The 17,975-nt window shown below is 39.9% G+C and overlaps 3 protein-coding genes across 4 annotated transcripts in view; 1 reads left to right on the forward strand and 2 right to left on the reverse strand.

Annotated features, from left to right (window-relative positions):
- LOC136260387 (liprin-beta-2-like) overlaps positions 1 to 17,975 on the reverse strand; it is a 36,439-nt gene that overhangs the window by 18,118 nt on the left and 346 nt on the right. For both annotated transcript variants that reach the window (XR_010703522.1, XM_066054098.1), the window contains exons 2-10: positions 17,891 to 17,954; positions 17,657 to 17,692; positions 17,538 to 17,602; positions 17,461 to 17,487; positions 14,170 to 14,333; positions 14,026 to 14,112; positions 11,542 to 11,698; positions 11,442 to 11,495; positions 11,335 to 11,392 (exon numbers count right to left, since the gene is read on the reverse strand). Coding sequence is in view for 1 of the 2 variants with exons in the window: in XM_066054098.1 (XP_065910170.1) it covers positions 11,335 to 11,392; positions 11,442 to 11,495; positions 11,542 to 11,698; positions 14,026 to 14,112; positions 14,170 to 14,333; positions 17,461 to 17,487; positions 17,538 to 17,602; positions 17,657 to 17,692; positions 17,891 to 17,954 (712 nt within the window). In the remaining variant the exon portion in view is untranslated. The remainder of the gene's footprint in view (positions 1 to 11,334; positions 11,393 to 11,441; positions 11,496 to 11,541; positions 11,699 to 14,025; positions 14,113 to 14,169; positions 14,334 to 17,460; positions 17,488 to 17,537; positions 17,603 to 17,656; positions 17,693 to 17,890; positions 17,955 to 17,975) is intronic.
- LOC136259749 (uncharacterized) lies at positions 1,482 to 7,105 on the reverse strand. Its single transcript, XM_066053270.1, has 4 exons — positions 6,959 to 7,105; positions 6,689 to 6,891; positions 6,509 to 6,635; positions 1,482 to 6,441 (listed from the first exon to the last, which is right to left on the reverse strand). The coding sequence occupies exons 1-4, from the start codon at positions 7,103 to 7,105 to the stop codon at positions 5,821 to 5,823; spliced, it is 1,098 nt and encodes a 365-aa protein (XP_065909342.1). The 3' UTR covers positions 1,482 to 5,820.
- Positions 2,971 to 4,842, forward strand: LOC136260388 (uncharacterized). Its single transcript, XM_066054099.1, has 2 exons — positions 2,971 to 3,210; positions 3,331 to 4,842. The coding sequence occupies exons 1-2, from the start codon at positions 3,036 to 3,038 to the stop codon at positions 4,803 to 4,805; spliced, it is 1,650 nt and encodes a 549-aa protein (XP_065910171.1). The 5' UTR covers positions 2,971 to 3,035; the 3' UTR covers positions 4,806 to 4,842.

The raw sequence follows: 17,975 nt of genomic DNA on the forward strand, positions 1-17,975 counted from the left end.
TAGTTTAAAGTGGTTTGCTATAGTTACGTTTTCTTAGCAGAATTACAAAATAATTCATGAATTACGAAATATGCTAAATTACAGTATTTACAATCTAGCTGAATTAATAATATAATAGCATGAATATAAACACATGGTTGATTAATTGCCTATTTAGTTAAAATGGAATAGTATTAATTACATGGGCACCTGGTTTTAGAAGTAGCACAGCATCAACTTGTTTAGATACTCTTCTTATAAAGGTGTCAATATCTCAGTGTAAACACAATCCAATAGAAATAATATGTTGTACATGTATGGCTTTGCATAGCTTAACCCTCCAACCTAATGACCTGGATGGACACCATACTGTGCTACACTCAATGCACAGTAGGGATATTCACTTCTTATTGTTTTACAGTATTTGGACATTACGTACTACTCCGACCCAGCTTGTTTTAGTACTTTTTATTGCAGCACTATACACTGTCCCTAATCTAATTTAAAATTCCAAATTTTTTCTTATACTTGTTTGTGAAGTTTTTTGCAAGCTCATGACCACTAAATATCTGCTGAGTTACTCACAGCACTATTATACTAGATTATGACTCATACAATAACAACTGATCAGTGGGCGTGGCTCTACATAATCCTGCAGACAATAATGGACGTGGATTCGGTGCATACCTACGGAGTGATGAATGGGCGTGGCCACCATATGTCTACAGACAGTAATTTATGTAAGTGGGCGTGGATTTGTGCATACCTACACACTGATGAATGGACGTGACTACCATATGTCTACAGACTGTAATTTACGTAAGTGGGCGTGGCTCACGAAAGAAGCAGAGCTACACTATGACGTGTAGTAACACATCCACATGTAATTTAGCACGTGGGGTCAGACCGGAATAATCTGTAAAGCAGGACCTGGATGACCCGATTGGGCATAACATTGTTACTAAATAAACTATATTTATTGACTTACACATTACTATATAGTTTGCCGTGAGTTGCTCTCTCAACAGCGAGTCACGTACGCGTGTGTTTTTGGTGCACGTGTATTCGAATAGTTTGATGCAATATACACTGGTATAGAAGCCGTACTGTAGTCTATTAACACTCAGCGGTAGAACCTTGACTGATGGCCATGGTAAAGAAGGATAAAAGGTAAGACAATAGCACAAGCATTGTATGTTTATCAATATACCAAAGGTTTTTTCTTAAGCGAGCTAGAAACGTTTCTGTGAAAAAATTAGGGCTGTAGCCACTTTTCCGCTACGCTTGACTGAAGGCGTCAGGCAGGCAGGCAGGCAGGCAGGCAGGCAGGCAGGCAGGCAGGCAGGCAGGCAGGCAGGCAGGCAGGCAGGCAGGCAGGCAGGCAGGCAGGCAGGCAGGCAGGCAGGCAGGCAGGCAGGCAGGCAGGCAGGCAGGCAGGCAGGCAGGCAGGCAGGCAGGCAGGCAGGCAGGCAGGCAGGCAGGCAGGCAGGCAGGCAGGCAGGCAGGCAGGCAGGCAGGCAGGCAGGCAGGCAGGCAGGCAGGCAGGCAGGCAGGCAGGCAGGCAGTAAAAAATTCTGTTGAATATTTTTTTCCCTAAATTCTGTAGCAACTTGACGCAAACGTTTCGAGTTGATCTGAAGACACTTTTGGGCTTGGTTTTACCTAACCAATACTGTCATGTCGTTGTGAGGAAAAATCGTGGCAGGCTTTTGAGTTATATTATATCATGGATCGCCCCCACACCCTCGATGTCCCTAATATACAGTACTGTCGTACTGTATGATGCTAAGTTTCAGAATGTTTACTACAATCAAGTTTATAGCTTCCACATAGATTTTGTATTAGTGTTGGGTTCTTTGTCTGTGATATGACTTGTAATTATAAAGGCACCTAAAATGAAATAGTATGAACAAAGCAAATATTTTACCAAGTTTGGTTCTTACAGTGAATGATTTTATCGCTTAGCCGCTCTACTAATGATGTTATCTATTAGTACCACATACCAGCTGTGTGTTGCGTGCTTGTGTAGTGTGTGTGTGTGTGTGTACAATTGATAGATAAAGACTATGTTAGTCGGTGCATCCACATGGTGACCCCTGCTCCCCTGGGCAGTGTTTGTTGTTTACTGGAGCTTCAAATACTGGCGATAGCCTACTATCCACATTTGGTGTCGTGTGGAATTGTGTTCTAGGTATTAATTGTGGTTCTAACTTCCTTGGACTTGCAATCCGAAGGAAGTCCGCATTCTGCACGAGAGAGTGACAAGTTCTGCTAGCTTTACTGAGCACTTTTGAAGTTAAACACTTTAGAAATGATTGTAACTTACAAATTTGTTCTGATCGTTGTTAGAAACTTCTGGTGATATTCATAAATGTCGGTGTCATTGCTTAATTGATCCTAGTGGCTCAGTGGATAGAAAATTAGATTTATTGGTGGGTGAACTGGAACATTATAAGACTGCTGTGGCTGGAATTCAAGAAATTAAATGGTTTGGGTAAGATGTATGGCCTGCTACTAATGGACATGCATTATTACATTCTGGTAGACAACTCCTAGTGATGATACCAAGAGTTCATAACACTAGCAAGTATGAACTCTTGATGATGATATTGGTGGGATTGTTAGGAGGGAAGGTGTAGAATTCTGATTAACAAGAGAGCTACTGCTGCTTGGGGGGAAGCTGGTGAGGAATGGAGGACAGTTAATTGGTAATGGCTAGACTCAAATGGATATGGAGAAGTTGTCGAAGATCCGGGGAATCATTCTTGACCATCATTTGTACATATGCTCCTATGGCAAAGGCTCCTCCAACAGTGAAGTCAAGATTCTCATAATAGTTGCAGGATGTGTTAGATAGGGTGCCTAACAATGATTTTCTAGTATTGATGGGTGATTTTAATGCGAGAGTGGGTGTGTTCAATCCTCAAGATGACTTATGAGGTTAGAGGTGTACCAATATAGACTATGTGCGATCTAGGGCGTGGCACTTATTACATCATTAAAAAATCACGTGAAAAACGCATCCGCCATTTTTTGAGGGCAAAAAGGAACAAGTGATGCCGTCGAGTTGCTGTGCTGTTGAGTGCCGAAATCGTTGTAAAGCGGGAAAAGTTACATTGTACACCTTCCTTAAGAATCTGGTGCGAAGAAGACAGTGGATACAAGCTATTCACCGTGAAGCTTGGGAACCAACTCAGCATTCTCGGGTCTGTGGAAGGCATTTCATTTCAGGTAGACACGGGATGAAAGTGTGTAATAGTTATACTGTAAATAATCAGAATGCTGCTTGGTTAAGTGTAATATTTTGTGAATGCACTACAACCACTACTGAAGTTTTTCTGTATTTTACAGGAAGACCTTGCAGGTTGAAATGGGATCCTGACTATGTTCCATCAATATTCTCATTTAAAGAGAGAAATGAAGAAGCAGATAAAGATAAGTTGGCTAGAAGTCATAGATTGCAGAACAGGAGAAGGGGCTATGCATCAAGTACACACTCGAGTACACGTAAGGCATCACGAAAGTGCAAATCAACTACTACTCGTGATCAGGTGCCACAAGTTGAAAATGCCGAGGAGTTGATGTCGACAGGAAATGATATAACTGATAGCACTGGAACAATGGATAATGAAATTTTAAGTAGTGCTGTTGAGACCATGGAGATTGACCATGAGCAGCATTGTGATGGTCCTGACGATTCTTCTGTGTTACATCAGCCCCGAACGCTTTCACATCTAGCAGAAGAATGTCTTAAGGGATACATACCTTCACTTGTAATGATCATTCATAAGCAGCAGCAGATTATTCAGCAACGACATCACGTTATTGATGCACTTAATGATAAAAAGGTGTCACTGGAAAAATGTCTAGATGAACAAAAAGAGTTAACTGAAATGGTGAAAGAAGAGCTGCAGACCGCATCTGTATTACTCAGCCCCTCTCTCCGAATGAAGGATGATGATGATGAACAAACTTATTTTTATTCTGGTTTGCCATCATATTCTGCATTTACCACACTACTTGCTTTGCTTTCTACTGTTTTACCTCCTTACGAGCACAGAGGAATAAGTCATAGTGGCCAGCTTCTGATGGTCTTGATGAAACTGAGACAGGCAACAACGAATCAGGATCTAGCTTATCGATTCAGAATTGATGTAACCAGAGTGTCTAAAATTTTTCATCAGTGGATTGATACAATGGCCTTTCAGCTAAAGCCTCTAGTAAAATGGCCAGAAAGAGGAATGATCCGGACCACTATCCCTGACTGTTTTAAGCCAAAGTATGCCCGTACAACATGTATTATTGATTGTTCAGAAATCTTTATTCAACGCCCATCTTCATTAGCAGCAAGAGCCGAGACATATTCTAATTACAAAAGTCATAACACTGTGAAGTTTCTAATTGCTATTAGCCCCACGGGTGCAATTATCTTTGTTTCTAAGTGTTGGGGAGGACGTGCCAGTGACAAACACATTACTGCACACAGTGGGTTTTTGGACAAGCTGATGCACGGTGACCTGGTTTTAGCTGATAGAGGTTTTGATATAACCGAACCTTTAGCTCTTCGTGGTGCTTCACTAGCAATTCCTCCTTTCACAAAGGGAAAACCCCAACTCTCACAGAGGGAAGTGGAGACAGCTAGAGAATTGTCTAGGGTGAGGATCCATGTGGAACGAGCCATTGGGAGGCTCAAAAACTTCAGAATTTTACAGTCAACTCTACCAATCACCCTGGTGAAATCTGCTACTGATGAAGAATTTTGTACCATTGATAAGATCTTATTTGTATGTGCTGCATTATGTAACTTGCAACCACCTTTGGTTTAAAATTATGTGAAGAAATTATATACGCCACAACATTTTAGTTCATCAGTATGTTATAAAGAATTCACAAATCTAAAACTGAACTATGATGCAGAATATAAAATGGGACAGTACATAATCACATACTAAGAAAATCACATATTACAGTTAGGACAGAACCAATCTCCTCTAGGGGCTCGTTTTATGCCAACACATTTGAAGTGAAACCATGAAGTCTTACACTCAGAATTATCACAGCAAATCATCTTTCCATGCTCACCTTCTTGACAAAAACAGTATGTAACTTCTTCATTGCTGGTGGCTGCTACAGTGGTGGAGCTGGACAACTCACTTGCATCTAATACATTGCGAGTTAGGATTTCTGGTAACATAATTTCTACATAAAACTTCGTTAGCTTTTTAATCAAACTTTCAGTGAAGTTAGAATTTACTTCCATTCGCTCTATTAGAATTCCCTCGGGTGTCCATACAACAAAATCACAGTACTGTTTGCAGCTAACTACAAGCTGTCCCTGTACCTGTGTATAATATTTGTGATTCTGACGAAGCCCAGTTTCATTTAAAAATGAGTTTTTCAATCTGTGAAGCTGTGATGGGTGAGTACCTTTACCCGAAAATGGGCACTTAATCTCCACAATTCCTTGTCCACCACAGCAACTACATTCTACCAATGCATCTGGGCTTGCACCCAAAAAAGGATATTGGGGGTTAACAACCAACCCAGTCAATGTACACCGGAATCCTTGATGTAATGATGACATTTTGGCAATGTATTCTCTCCTTGCTGTGTCTTCTTTTTCAACTCTCCATTTAATGGCCGGAATGTGACTGATGTCCACATTACATAGCAACCTCTTTATAAGACTATCAGGACTATTTTTTTCCTTGAAAGTGAAGACATCGTGGAACAAAGAAGCAGTAATACGACCTTGTCGTTGACTATACCAGTCACTGCTTAGCCTTTGGGTGCGTGTTGCTAATTCAATGGACATAGCTTGCTCATCAGTAACAGACAAGCTTAAAACACTTCTTTTGACAACTGAAGCAACATTTCCTTACTCAGTTTTTTGTGTTTGGGATCAAATAATTCAAGCAAAGGCTTTGGGATATTGGGTACTACTTGTGTAGTCACCAAGGAAGAAATTGATGCATCAGCACTGGATGTTGTTGATTCCATCACGGGTGTTGTGACCATTGATGTATCAGGACTCACTGATGATTCCACCACGGGTGTTGTGACCATTGATGTATCGGGACTCGATGATGATTCCACCATGGGTGTAGTGGCCGTTGATGTATCAGGACTCACTGATGATTCCATCACGGGTGTTGTGACAATTGATGAATCAACACTTGAGGATATCATTCCTGAGTCAGTTACAGAATCTACAATTGGTGTACCAACACTCGATGTCACTTTGGATAGCTGAGAATCGTTGTCAGGTTTTGGAACAATAGTAAAGACAGAAGCATGGGGCAAACAATTATTGATTGCACTGTAGAGTGTTTCTGGTGGTATTTGTGACAAATTTCTTTGCTGCTTTTTAGCTGAAGAAGTAAACTCACTGCAAGTCTGTTTTCTTTTAGAACTGTGTTTAGGCTTTACAAAATTAATATTTCTGACTTCAGCAGGATTTATCTGTAGAAAGATAAAAATTTATAAACACTATTACCTAATTCGTAAATACAGCAGTATGATAACTCACATTTTCTTTATACCAGTTGTTCCAATTACAGCTTGTGGAGGTGCACGATGGCTTAGTAAGACCCAATCGAACAGCAGTTTCAACCTTGAAAAGTATTGCCGCTATGTGACTGCACACTTCACCCAGGCTACATATTAAACCAAGAATGACAATATATCTGTACTACCATGTAGAACTTACCCGGCTTTGCAAGTACAATGTGCTGTTATAACTTCAGCATCAGCCTTCTGCAATATGACCCAGGCCTTATGGGCTTGATCTGGAGTCTTTTGACTGGGGTTCACCAAAGCTTTTAGGATGACATGATTCCCATGCCCATAGCAGTAGACAGTGCGGACATGACCGTTGCAAAAAATAGTTGTACGCGTCCAGAGACTTGTGGGCTTTCAACTTTTCCTTGGTATAAGGCCCTTTGGTTTCGATTAAATATGAATATAAATCACCATACACCAGATCTGGCCACTGTGTCATATCATCCGTCCACGATTCCTCGCCAATAGAGTATGGATCAGGTAGTACTTCATCACGTATTGTGAGCTTTTCAACATAGCGTATTTGTGCTAAATAATCTAACGATTTAAAATACTCAGAAGTCATAATTTCAACATTCGCTTTTGCCCTCAAAAAATGGCGGATGCGTTTTTCACGTGATTTTTTAATGATGTAATAAGTGCCACGCCCTAGATCGCACATAGTCTATAGACATTTCTATTATATCGGTAGGAGCCGATATTGCTGCTAAAAACCGATACGATACACCAATATACATTTAGTGAACATTTTCAGTTGTCCCAAGCTCCCACAAGGTGTCACCCTCTATCTCTCCGGCCTGTGACATCGTCTATCAATTCATTTTGTTACTCTTTCTTTGTGAACAGCCCATTTCTGTGGAATACCATACCCCATACCATCCTGCGAATTAAACAGCCACCCTTGTTCCGTTTAGCCCTCCGTCATTTTCTTTTTTGAATCTTCTGTATACTTAATGTTCTTGTTTTGTTAGTATTTATTTTTGTTCTTGTAGTAGTTTTGTTTTACAGGTGTATTTGCTTATGTCATTGTTTTTGTAATTTCTGGTGTGTATGTGCTTTTTGTGGGAAGTACGCCTACAGGCTTGTCCTTTTGTACAACCCGGTCTTTTGACAAAATTGATAATAATAATAATATACAACTGAACTATCTTGAGGACACTGTCCAATGATCAAGCCACATTATTTAGCTAACAAGGGCGGGAAACAGTAGCTATCTTCCTTGTCTAAAAGCAGTACGCGAAGCCATCTAAGTGCACGTGGATAATTACTGTTTTATTGTCACAAAGCTTACCAATCATACAACAAACACTCATAGTGGTGGGCCTTGGGAAATAGCAAAAAGATGAACCAAGAGCACAGCATAAAACAACCAGCCATCTCTACAAGCCATTAAAATGCGGAGTAATCCGGACTAATCTTGGCAGGGGCATGTATTAAAATATTTGTGGGTGCCTTATAGTCTGAGCTGTCAATAGAGGCCACACCACCATGGGTAACCAAGCATAGCCAATAATCTTAAGACTGTCTTCAGTAGTTTCTTCAGTAGTTAAAATAAAGTTGAACATGGCATATGTGGTTCCTCAAATATAAATAGCTACACTTAGTTATATCGGTATATCGGATAGGTATCGGTGTTCAGACTCAGTATATCAGTTTATATCAAAATTTCCCTATCGGTACACCTCTATATGGAGTGGTGTCGTGGGTAAGCATGGAATTGAAGAAAGAGATCTTGCTGGTGAGGAATTTTTACAGTTTTGTGAGTGTAACCAACTATCTATCATGAACACTTGTTAACTAATTTATTATGGCACTTGGATACACTCTGCAACAAAGCTCCCATACGATTGATTTATAGTCATGGATGAGGTCCGATGTGTTGTCTTGACGTACAAGTGATGAGGGGAGCAAACTGTTGGACTGACCATCGTATGGTGAGGACTAAGTTGAGGTTGCTGTGTTCCTGGAGCGGAGACATTCAGAAGCAACTCTTACCTTTTGCAGTACGTAAGTTAACTAGTCAGGAGGTACGTGAGGATTGGAGTTCCTCCACTGAGTGTTCTGCTGAGGAGTGTTGGAATCAGTGAAGATTTGTAACATATCTTCTGCTGAAGAATCAATATGTAAAGGATACTGCTCTAACCCAGAATGATTTGAGGACAATGTTGATATGTTGAAGCCATTGATTGACAAGAAGAATGAAGCTTTAAAGAAATGGTTGCAGAGGGATACCAAGTCCGTAAACGCTCCTTCCATCAATCACAACATGCAGTAGAGAAAGCTGTGAATAAGGCAAAGGAAGAGTGGATACAGAGGTGGCCTCAGATACTGAAGCAGCTGTAAAGGATGGCAGAATAAGGTGGAATAATATCCATAGGTTACAGCAAGTGTATGGTGGTCGTTGGCCTGTGAGACCAACTGCTGTCTTCAAGGACAATGGTGAGTTGACTAAGTGGCCATCCAAGGTGAGTGATCGCTGGTTCCATCCAACACTTTAAGAAGGTTTTGAACGTTCGAAGTAAGTGTGTTGGATGCATTGCCTACTTTACCACCTTTGTTACATCTTGATAACCTTCCTACTATGACTGAGCTTGAGGATGCTATGGCTAGGCTGAAGACAAGGAAGGCAGGTGGCTTGTCTGGAATTCTTCCAGAGTTGGTCCTGTGTGGTGGTCCTGTCTTACTTGATAGACTACTTGCGACTGTTTGGAGGGAGAGTTGTGTGTTTAAAAAGGATTGGAGGGATGCTATGATTGTGCCTGTTCCCAAAGGGTGACCTTCAGCCCTGCGACAACTGGGGTGGGATAAGTCTTTTAGATGTGGTTGGTAGGGTTGGGCAATATTGAAAATTTCCTCCCACGGTTATTGTGGAACTTATTATCACAATTATTGCAAATATCACAGTATTGAAATGAACTATAGCAAGTACACTCAAAACTGTTTACACAGTATATTTGCATGGATGAACTTTGTTTACCAGCTACCACAACCGCAAGGAGTTTGGAAAAACCAGCCTAACCTACAGAGCATGGAGTGCATATAAATTTTGAAGGATACATAGCTAGGTTTTATGTATATTGCTAGCAGATCATTTACTAATGTGAACCCAGAGCTTTTATCCCACAATCACAGTAGTGGTGCATCTGTGTATTGCGTCGCTTCGTGTAGTAGTGCATGGGTTAGGCTTGTTTGCTAGTACAAGAAGGCTGAAATACTGATTGACAAGTATATTATGACGTTTTTTCAACTGTATTCCCGCTATGATATCGTAATAACTGTCTATACCGGTATGGCGGTTTTTCAAAAACAAGGCGGTATCTGTTATTGCCAGCTGTAATATCGCCTTGTTACCATCATACCGGTATATCGCCCAACCATAGTGGTTGGTAAGCTTTTTGTTTGAATTATCCAGGATCGTTTGCAGGTGATAGAAGGGTTGTTCCCTGACTCCCAGAGTAGTTTTCGAAGGAATCGGGGATGTACTGGCATGACTTTTGTGGCAAGACAGCTAATGGGATAGGTTTGAAGTTAGAAAATGGCCTGAGGCAGGGTTGTATAATGGCACCTACTCTCTTAAATTTGTACTTTAATGCGATAGTATTTGTGTGGCGTGAGCAATGTGGTGAGATTGGAGTCCCTGTTTTGTATAAGCATGGTAGAAAGTTGGTGGGGGATTGCACAGTTAAGTCCAGGTTGTTGCGGGTACGGATTAGTGAATCTCAATTTGCTGATGATTTAGCTTTGTATGCTGTGAATTGTGCTATGTTTGAGCTGGTGGAAGTTTGTTCAGGTGGGAGGTCATTTTGGTTTGACTATCAGTATCCCGAAAACTAAAGGGCCAGCGATGGGTGTGGCGAGTGAGGGTGATGTTTCTTCAGTGGAAGTGGAAATGATTGAGATGGTAAAGGATTTTACTTATTTGGGTTTGAATCTGTCATCTGATGGTGAAACTACTTGTGAGGTTAATTGTCGGATTGCTGAAACATCTAAAGACTTTGGCTCTTTGTGGATATCAATATTTTCCATACTAAGAGAACTGTCTACAATGCAGTAGTCATTTCCATATTGTTGTATGGTACTGAGACATGGACACTAAAGGCCCCAGATGTGTGTAGGTTAACTGTTTTCCAGTCACTGTGTTTGTACCATACTGGGAGCATCAAGGTACCAACAGTGGAATTTAGGTCGTCTGGATGAGGGTCGCATCCCTAAACAACTCCTGTTTGGTGAACTGATGCAAAGCCTGCCATTCTATGGACCTAAGAAGAGATGGTGTGATGAGGTAGCAGGTGATTTGCATGCCATGGGTGTTGGGGATGAATGGTCCCAGTTGTGTCAGAATCATAAGCAGTGGTCAGAGATGTGCTCCAGTGCTGTTGATGTTCTGGCACAAAACAGAGGGACAATTACTTGTACTGCTAATGTTTTTACCAGCTTAGGGACTGTGCTTGTGGTTGATGTTTCAGGAGAAAGGGTGACTTAACAAGACATTGTAACTTTTGTGGGGCTAGTAACTTGTTACTGGTTCAGGAGGAATCCTAGAACTCTGCCATCATGGTTCACTGTACTGTAGGCAGCTACCAAGTGCGTACAATTGCCTTAGTACATGTGCAGTTACTGGTCACATCAATACATCATAAAAAATTGAACACCTGCTTGACACTTTTATAACCTATGTTTCAAAACTGCCAACCATATATAGCAAGCGTTGGAGGAAACTCAGGGATGTACTTCCTCAGGGGTAATTCCCAGATACACATATTCTCTGGGGTAATCCCCAGGGACATTACTCACCAGTCACCCAGTTATGATCAAGTTTTGATGAAGGTGTGGCGTCTTCAACTAGGGCTGCCTGTGAGTGCATCTATGTATTACTATGACAATGATCACGACACACCCACCTTTACAGCCAATCGGAGCTTCTTCTGATGTAGTGGATGTTTAATATCCAATAACTAGTAAAACAGGTTATCATTAGATACAAGCTATATGGTAGCTCACATGATCCATGTTATATTGTGATGATGTGATTTTAACAAGCTCTGCACCGCTGGGAGCATGTCTTAACACTGATTGGCTGTACTTCCCTAGCCCCACTTTTTTGAGCCATGCCTCCAAATCTTCCTCCTCCAAGCCATAGAAGTGCTGTGCTTTCTTCCTATGGAGGAGGAACATTTTATTAGTATCATCTATACCAGTGATGTATTGTGTAGCTCCTAGTACAATTACCTAACAGTTAGTAGGGAGTGATTCCTTGTAAAGTATGAGCAGTGATGACATGACATTTAATCCCCATGGGTATACACCGAAGTATAGTTAATGTCCTCTAGTATATCTGCAGGTATAACAACAACTTATCCTGTTTTAGGGCTCAAACAAATAGTGGTTTTTACTATTCGAATATTCTTTATTCACAACTACCGAATATTCGAATATTCTTTTTCACCATTGGTATATGGACAAGATATCAATAATCCTGTTGTACAAGATGTCTCTTTAATACAATTCAGAATCAACATGATTTGATCATTTATGTCATAGATATGCTTATGTAGGATAAAGAATTCCAAGTATTTACACACTGATGTTACATATTTCCTTTGAAACGAATATTCGAATTCTGGTATTTGAATAGTCGAATATTCTCCAAATATTCGAATAGTAGAATATTCGTTTGAGCCCTAATCCTGTTTCACTACTTTTCAGCTATTTCATTGTTTCATTTTCTCATTCAAGTAATGTCAGGTGAAAATGTGCACCTAACCCAACATTACAACTGTGTTCATAACATCTAGAGGTGCTCTGATATAAATATTAGTACAGTATATCTAATATTGTGACATTGGTGATATTTGGATATATTTAGCAGATATTTCACTTAAGAAAACTGTCAAATTATTTATTTATTATTGCTTTACAACACCAGATGCAAGATTACAGAATTAAAATGGTTGTACAGTGTGGCGGTGTTGAGGGCCAGATGGCAACATGTGCCAACTGCCCAAACCAGGAGGTTGGATGCATTTACGTGAGCTATACATTTTCATTGGAAAATTTTCGTTTCAAGACAATTTTGTTAAAACTATAGTGCATTTGAAAGTTTATGTATTTCTAAATCTAACGGTGTGGCGAACCCCAACAAACCCCTGGTAACAAAGCCAGAGTTTAAAGTGTCAATAAAATTATTAAAATTTACAGGACAGGAGAGGAGAGTTACAACAGTAACACAAGTAATGGAGGGTACAATTGTTGTTTATATTAAAACTGTTGACAAAATGATTCCAAAAATAAGTTTTTAATTGTCTTTTGATTTCTGGATAGGGAGAGAGGTATTAATCACTGGGAGCGAATTCCATAATCTGGGTAATCTACAAAAGTAAGAGTTATTGATTAAGTTAGTAGAACAAACTTGTGATGAAGTTTAGACCACATGATCTGGATTGAGTATGTTGAAGCTATTATCATTAGTGAATTTAAGTGATTAAATAAAAAACAAGATGTCGGCAAGTTTGTATACATATATTAAAGGTAGCATTCCAAGCTTGATCAAATGAGATTTGTAGTCTGAAGATGATGGTTGACTTTGTAGCAGCACTGTTGGTAGAGTAAAAATACCACATACAGTGTAGTATAAATATGTATTTTGAACACTGTATAGCCAGTGTTGGGGCAATTACTTTTTAAAAGTAACTAGTTACATATTACTTGCAACTGAACTATTTAGTTACAGTTACATATTACCCATATAATAAAGTAACTGTAATAATATTACATATTATATTACTTTGTGTCCACAGCCTTAAGCTGTCACGTGTGAAACTACCACCTTATCACGTGACATGATTGTGTTGTTGGACAATGTGCAAATCTTGGTTATAAGTAAGAAGCTGGTGAATAAGCTTCATTCAGTAGGCTTCGTAGTGGCTAGGCATTACTCAGTGGATTACTAACGAGATTAGTAACTTCGTCACTTGTAGTTAATAATATTACGTAATATTAGACTCATTACAATAACTATACTACTTAGGTAACGCATTATATTTGTAAGTAAAGTAACTTGAGTTATATTACCTGTTTTTATAGCGTATTTCGTTATATTACTTAGTTCCTACAAAAGTAATAATTATTATGTAACACGTTACTATAAGTAACGCGTTACCCCCAACACTGGTAATAGCCTAAATGTTTTAAGGGGAATATAAGAACAAGGTGGATTAGCAACTGTAATATAAGGAGATCTAAATATTTCAAGGATTAAATTTTTCCTAAATTTCAAATCAGTGAACCCCCCTTTGAAATATTTAGGCTACACGGCACCGACCTGATGTCCAAGGGTTCAAATTAGACTATATTTTTCTTTGCTGAGACCTCACCCTTTTCACAAGTTTTTACAATTCTTGTAGCGTCAGTATTCAAAAGCTTTTGTGCTCAGCAGCAACCCATACTACTACTGGCACACCTCTAATAGCATTTATGGCTTCTTACCCTTCATATGTGATCATTTCTGACTCCTGAGGTTGGTCTGTCGTCGTGACAACACTTGCTGACATGTCCTGGTGCTGTCCCTGCAGCCTATTTTATACAGCATTTACCATAGCAACACAACAACACTGTCGTAATAACACGTACCGTCCAAACATACTACCTAGTCTCATTCTTAGACTCTTCCGTCTGCGGTCATGTCTGGTCACTTGAGCTGTGTTACTATCACCCCTAGGGGGTGGTGTAGTCATGGACATTGTCATGGCTGGCACACTGTCACTACGGTAACGGTTTGAAGGTGTCAGCACATCCTATAGGGTCAGATCACATGATCCACAGAGATGACAACTTTACAGAGGAGGTTGGAAGCATATTAAGCACCATTCAGTAAGTACCATATAGCCTAAATATTTCGAGGTTGAGCAATGTTGCTAAAAATAAAATTTTCGTGGATTTGCCAAAACGTATTATATAGTTATACAACGGCCACGAGTGCTCTGCCTGATATAAACGCACGAGCCTGAGGGCCATTAGGCCCGAAGGCAAGTGCGTTTATACAGGCAGAGCACAAGTGCACGTTGTATAACTGTTATGTACCACTCACCTAATAGGTGGGGAGAGTCTCACAAGACAGCTGTAACACTTATAAAGGCCAGGTTTCTAACATCGATTGTGGGTAACCAAGCCGGACGTTGCGATGACGTTCCCCCTGCAGTACTGCAGCCACCTGAGATGTTGAAAGCTAGTACACTATGGGATAATTATATCACTAACCTGCATTCGCTGTTCGACTCTCATCATGTAGTGCTCAGCATGCCAGCGTGATCACTCAATCGCCATATAGACTAAGCGCCAGACTAATCGCCATAGTGATTCTCTCGAGCAAAAAAAAGTAGCTAAATAGACGTTTTAAGTAAACAAAACCTAACTACTAAACGATGCTAGTCTAATTCTTACTATTCACATTGGCTAAACTCGAATCAGGTGGCATGACAAAACTGGTTACCACAATCGAACGTAAAGGTTAGTATTATTTAGAATATATTAGTTTTATTGAGTCATTGTCGAAGTGGGCTACAGTTTAATCTGGGCTAAGATGGCACCAGACTAGTAAGGTGTATAAGTACGTTTATATATATGTAGACTAGAGTTGTGGCCACCCGTGTTGGATTTTTCGATCGCCATTGGCTGCTTGTAAACATTATACGTATTGGTGACGTTATGGCCCACAATCGACCTTTACATGTCAGGCTATAAAAGAATTCGAGTGATCTGTGAAGTGTCTTTCCACCTATTAGGTGAGGTGTCGTAGTGGTCTTCGCCACCGACACTTGTGCTATGCTGCACAAAACCGCAGCCAGTGCATATTGCACTGCGGTTGGTGCATTATAACTTATAATGCACTCGTTGTGGTCTACAAAACCGCAACCAGTGCGTTATAAGTTATAATGCACTCGCTGCGGTCTGCAGCAGTGCAATATACAAATTATGGCACTGGCGGTGCCTTTGAACTGCCCACGCAGAGTGGTACATTAGACTATATGGAGGTTTAAATATTTCAAGGCTAAATTTTCTGCTTATAACCCTCCAAAACCGCAAAATCAATGAAAATCCCCTCCCCCCCCGAGGCTATACGGTACCACCTAAATATATTCAGTAAGCACCACCTAAGCAAACACCACCTAGCAGTAAGCACCACCTAAATTTATTGCCAGTGTAGGCTTAAATATTCTGAGGGGCAATGTAAAAATAATACAGAATAGCAAACAATCCCATATGTAGTATATTGGGATTAATTTTTTTGAGGATAAAATTTTAACTGTTAACCCCCCCCAAACCTCAAAATTTCTCAGATATTTAGACTATACAGTATATTACCAGTAATTACATATTTCATGTGACCCTAAATAGTCGTTAAACACAAATGATGGGATTAAATCACTCATGTGACACTAATAAATCCCATCCTGCAAGTAGGGCTGACTGTTCAGTGGAGATTATTCTACTAATATGTGGGAGGGGATGTTTGTCTAATGGATGAATTTTTGTAATGAAAGTTGTCTCCAGCAACTGAATTTTACAATATTTGTTGGTGTGAATGTCTAAAGTAACATAGTTTTAAAATAGTCAAATAAATAGATCATGATATTGAGCAACAATAGATAATGTTTGGGAAAACTACAAATTTCAAAATGTCAATATTTCATGACCTATATACGCTGCCTTTTTAAAAATTTGAGACGTTCAGCAATTTGTTTATAGAAAGCTTTGCCCAATTACTCTAATAGAGCATACATGAGCCTCTAATTGAACACAGCCATTAGGTGTTTAATCAAATTGTTCATATTATCTATGCTCCATTGCAAATGTATTTCATATATAATGATAAGCTGACACATTATGGTCTTCAATAAATGTTAAAGTGGCATTTCAACTTCCTCTGGAAGAGATGCATTAACTCTTGCTACAATCCTTTCATGACATACACAGCACAACTACCTACATACCTGCACTACACCACCTTACGATACACTAGTACACGCACACACACACAAACACTAGCTGGCACTGAAGTGCCCCGAAAAATAGGGTCTGGGCTGTCTAGAATCAAGGACTTGTGCAACCGTTATCAAAAACTGGTGCATCCAATCAAATTGCAGTATTGCCAATTAAATGCATTGTAACCGCACGGCGTGAGTAAATACTGGGACGAAAGTAAACGAAAAGAAAGTTGCATGAGTTCTTTTTGTGTCAGGGTGAATAAACCAGGGATAATTTTCCATTTAACATTCGTGTATAATAGACACCTTCCCTTGGAAAGTAGAAATATCATCTCCACAGCCTAAACATCAATCGCTCATAGAAAGTAACTGATTGAAATCCCTAAAGCATCACTGTTGTGATTGGATTCTTCGCTATTCGTGATCTCTTACTATAGTTGTTAACAAGAGCCGCAGTGTAATTATGCATTCCTAAGCACAAGTCCTGAATGCTAGACAGACCAGACCCTAGACTAACACTACACTACACCATGTACAGACACACACTACACTACACATACACACTACACTACACATGCACTCACTACACTACACATACACACGCACTCACTACACTACACCATGTACAGACACACACTACACTACACTACACATACACACACACTACACTACACATACACACTACACATACACACACGCACTCACTACACTACACATACACACTACACATACACACTACACATACACACTACACATACACACACGCACTCACTACACTACACATACACACGCACTCACTACACTACACATACACACGCACTCACTACACTACACCATGTACAGACACACACTACACTACACATACACACTACACATACACACACACACACTACACATACACTACACATATACTACCTCGTGGTATACTATCACTTACTGTTGATCCAGCTGGAGACATGCTGGACTATAGAATGATGTGATATGATACAATTATTATTAGCACCGGTAACTTACATTATGGTCATGAACTAATCCCTCTAAATGGTCACACATATCGCGTAGTCTGTGTAGCTCAGATGCTTTACATGTGATAATATTATCACATGACTGATCACACGATTAATATTACTTACCTTGTTCTTCAAGTTCTGCACGTAACCTCGCCACTTCTATATTTGGTAACAATGACAGTTATGACAATACACACAACATGTAGCAAAACCCTTCATTCTCAAATGACACTCAAAAGTGTGTCTTATTGATGAGCACTGTAGGGAGGTTTGCTACAAGGGACTACCTTATATGCACTACACAATGTACGTACATAGCAATCGATGACAGACATGCATAGCAACACACATATTTACCACTGTTGCTGTCATTGGTCCGCAAGGCTTCGAGCTCACACTTAAGCGCCTCTACTTCATCGGTCTAATGGTGTACAGTAAGCGC

Source organism: Dysidea avara, chromosome 7 (genome assembly GCF_963678975.1).
Source record: "Dysidea avara chromosome 7, odDysAvar1.4, whole genome shotgun sequence".
NCBI lineage: Eukaryota > Metazoa > Porifera > Demospongiae > Dictyoceratida > Dysideidae > Dysidea > Dysidea avara.

Coding starts and splice junctions, on each gene's coding strand:
- LOC136260388 (XM_066054099.1), top strand. CDS start 3,036: ATGCCGTCGAGTTGCTGTGCTGTTGAGTGCCGAAATCGTTGTAAAGCG. Junction 3,211..3,330: donor TGGAAGGCATTTCATTTCAG/GTAGACACGGGA, acceptor TGTATTTTACAG/GAAGACCTTGCAGGTTGAAA.
- LOC136259749 (XM_066053270.1), bottom strand. CDS start 7,105: ATGACTTCTGAGTATTTTAAATCGTTAGATTATTTAGCACAAATACGC. Junction 6,892..6,958: donor TGACACAGTGGCCAGATCTG/GTGTATGGTGAT, acceptor AAAAGTTGAAAG/CCCACAAGTCTCTGGACGCG. Junction 6,442..6,508: donor ACAACTGGTATAAAGAAAAT/GTGAGTTATCAT, acceptor ATCTTTCTACAG/ATAAATCCTGCTGAAGTCAG.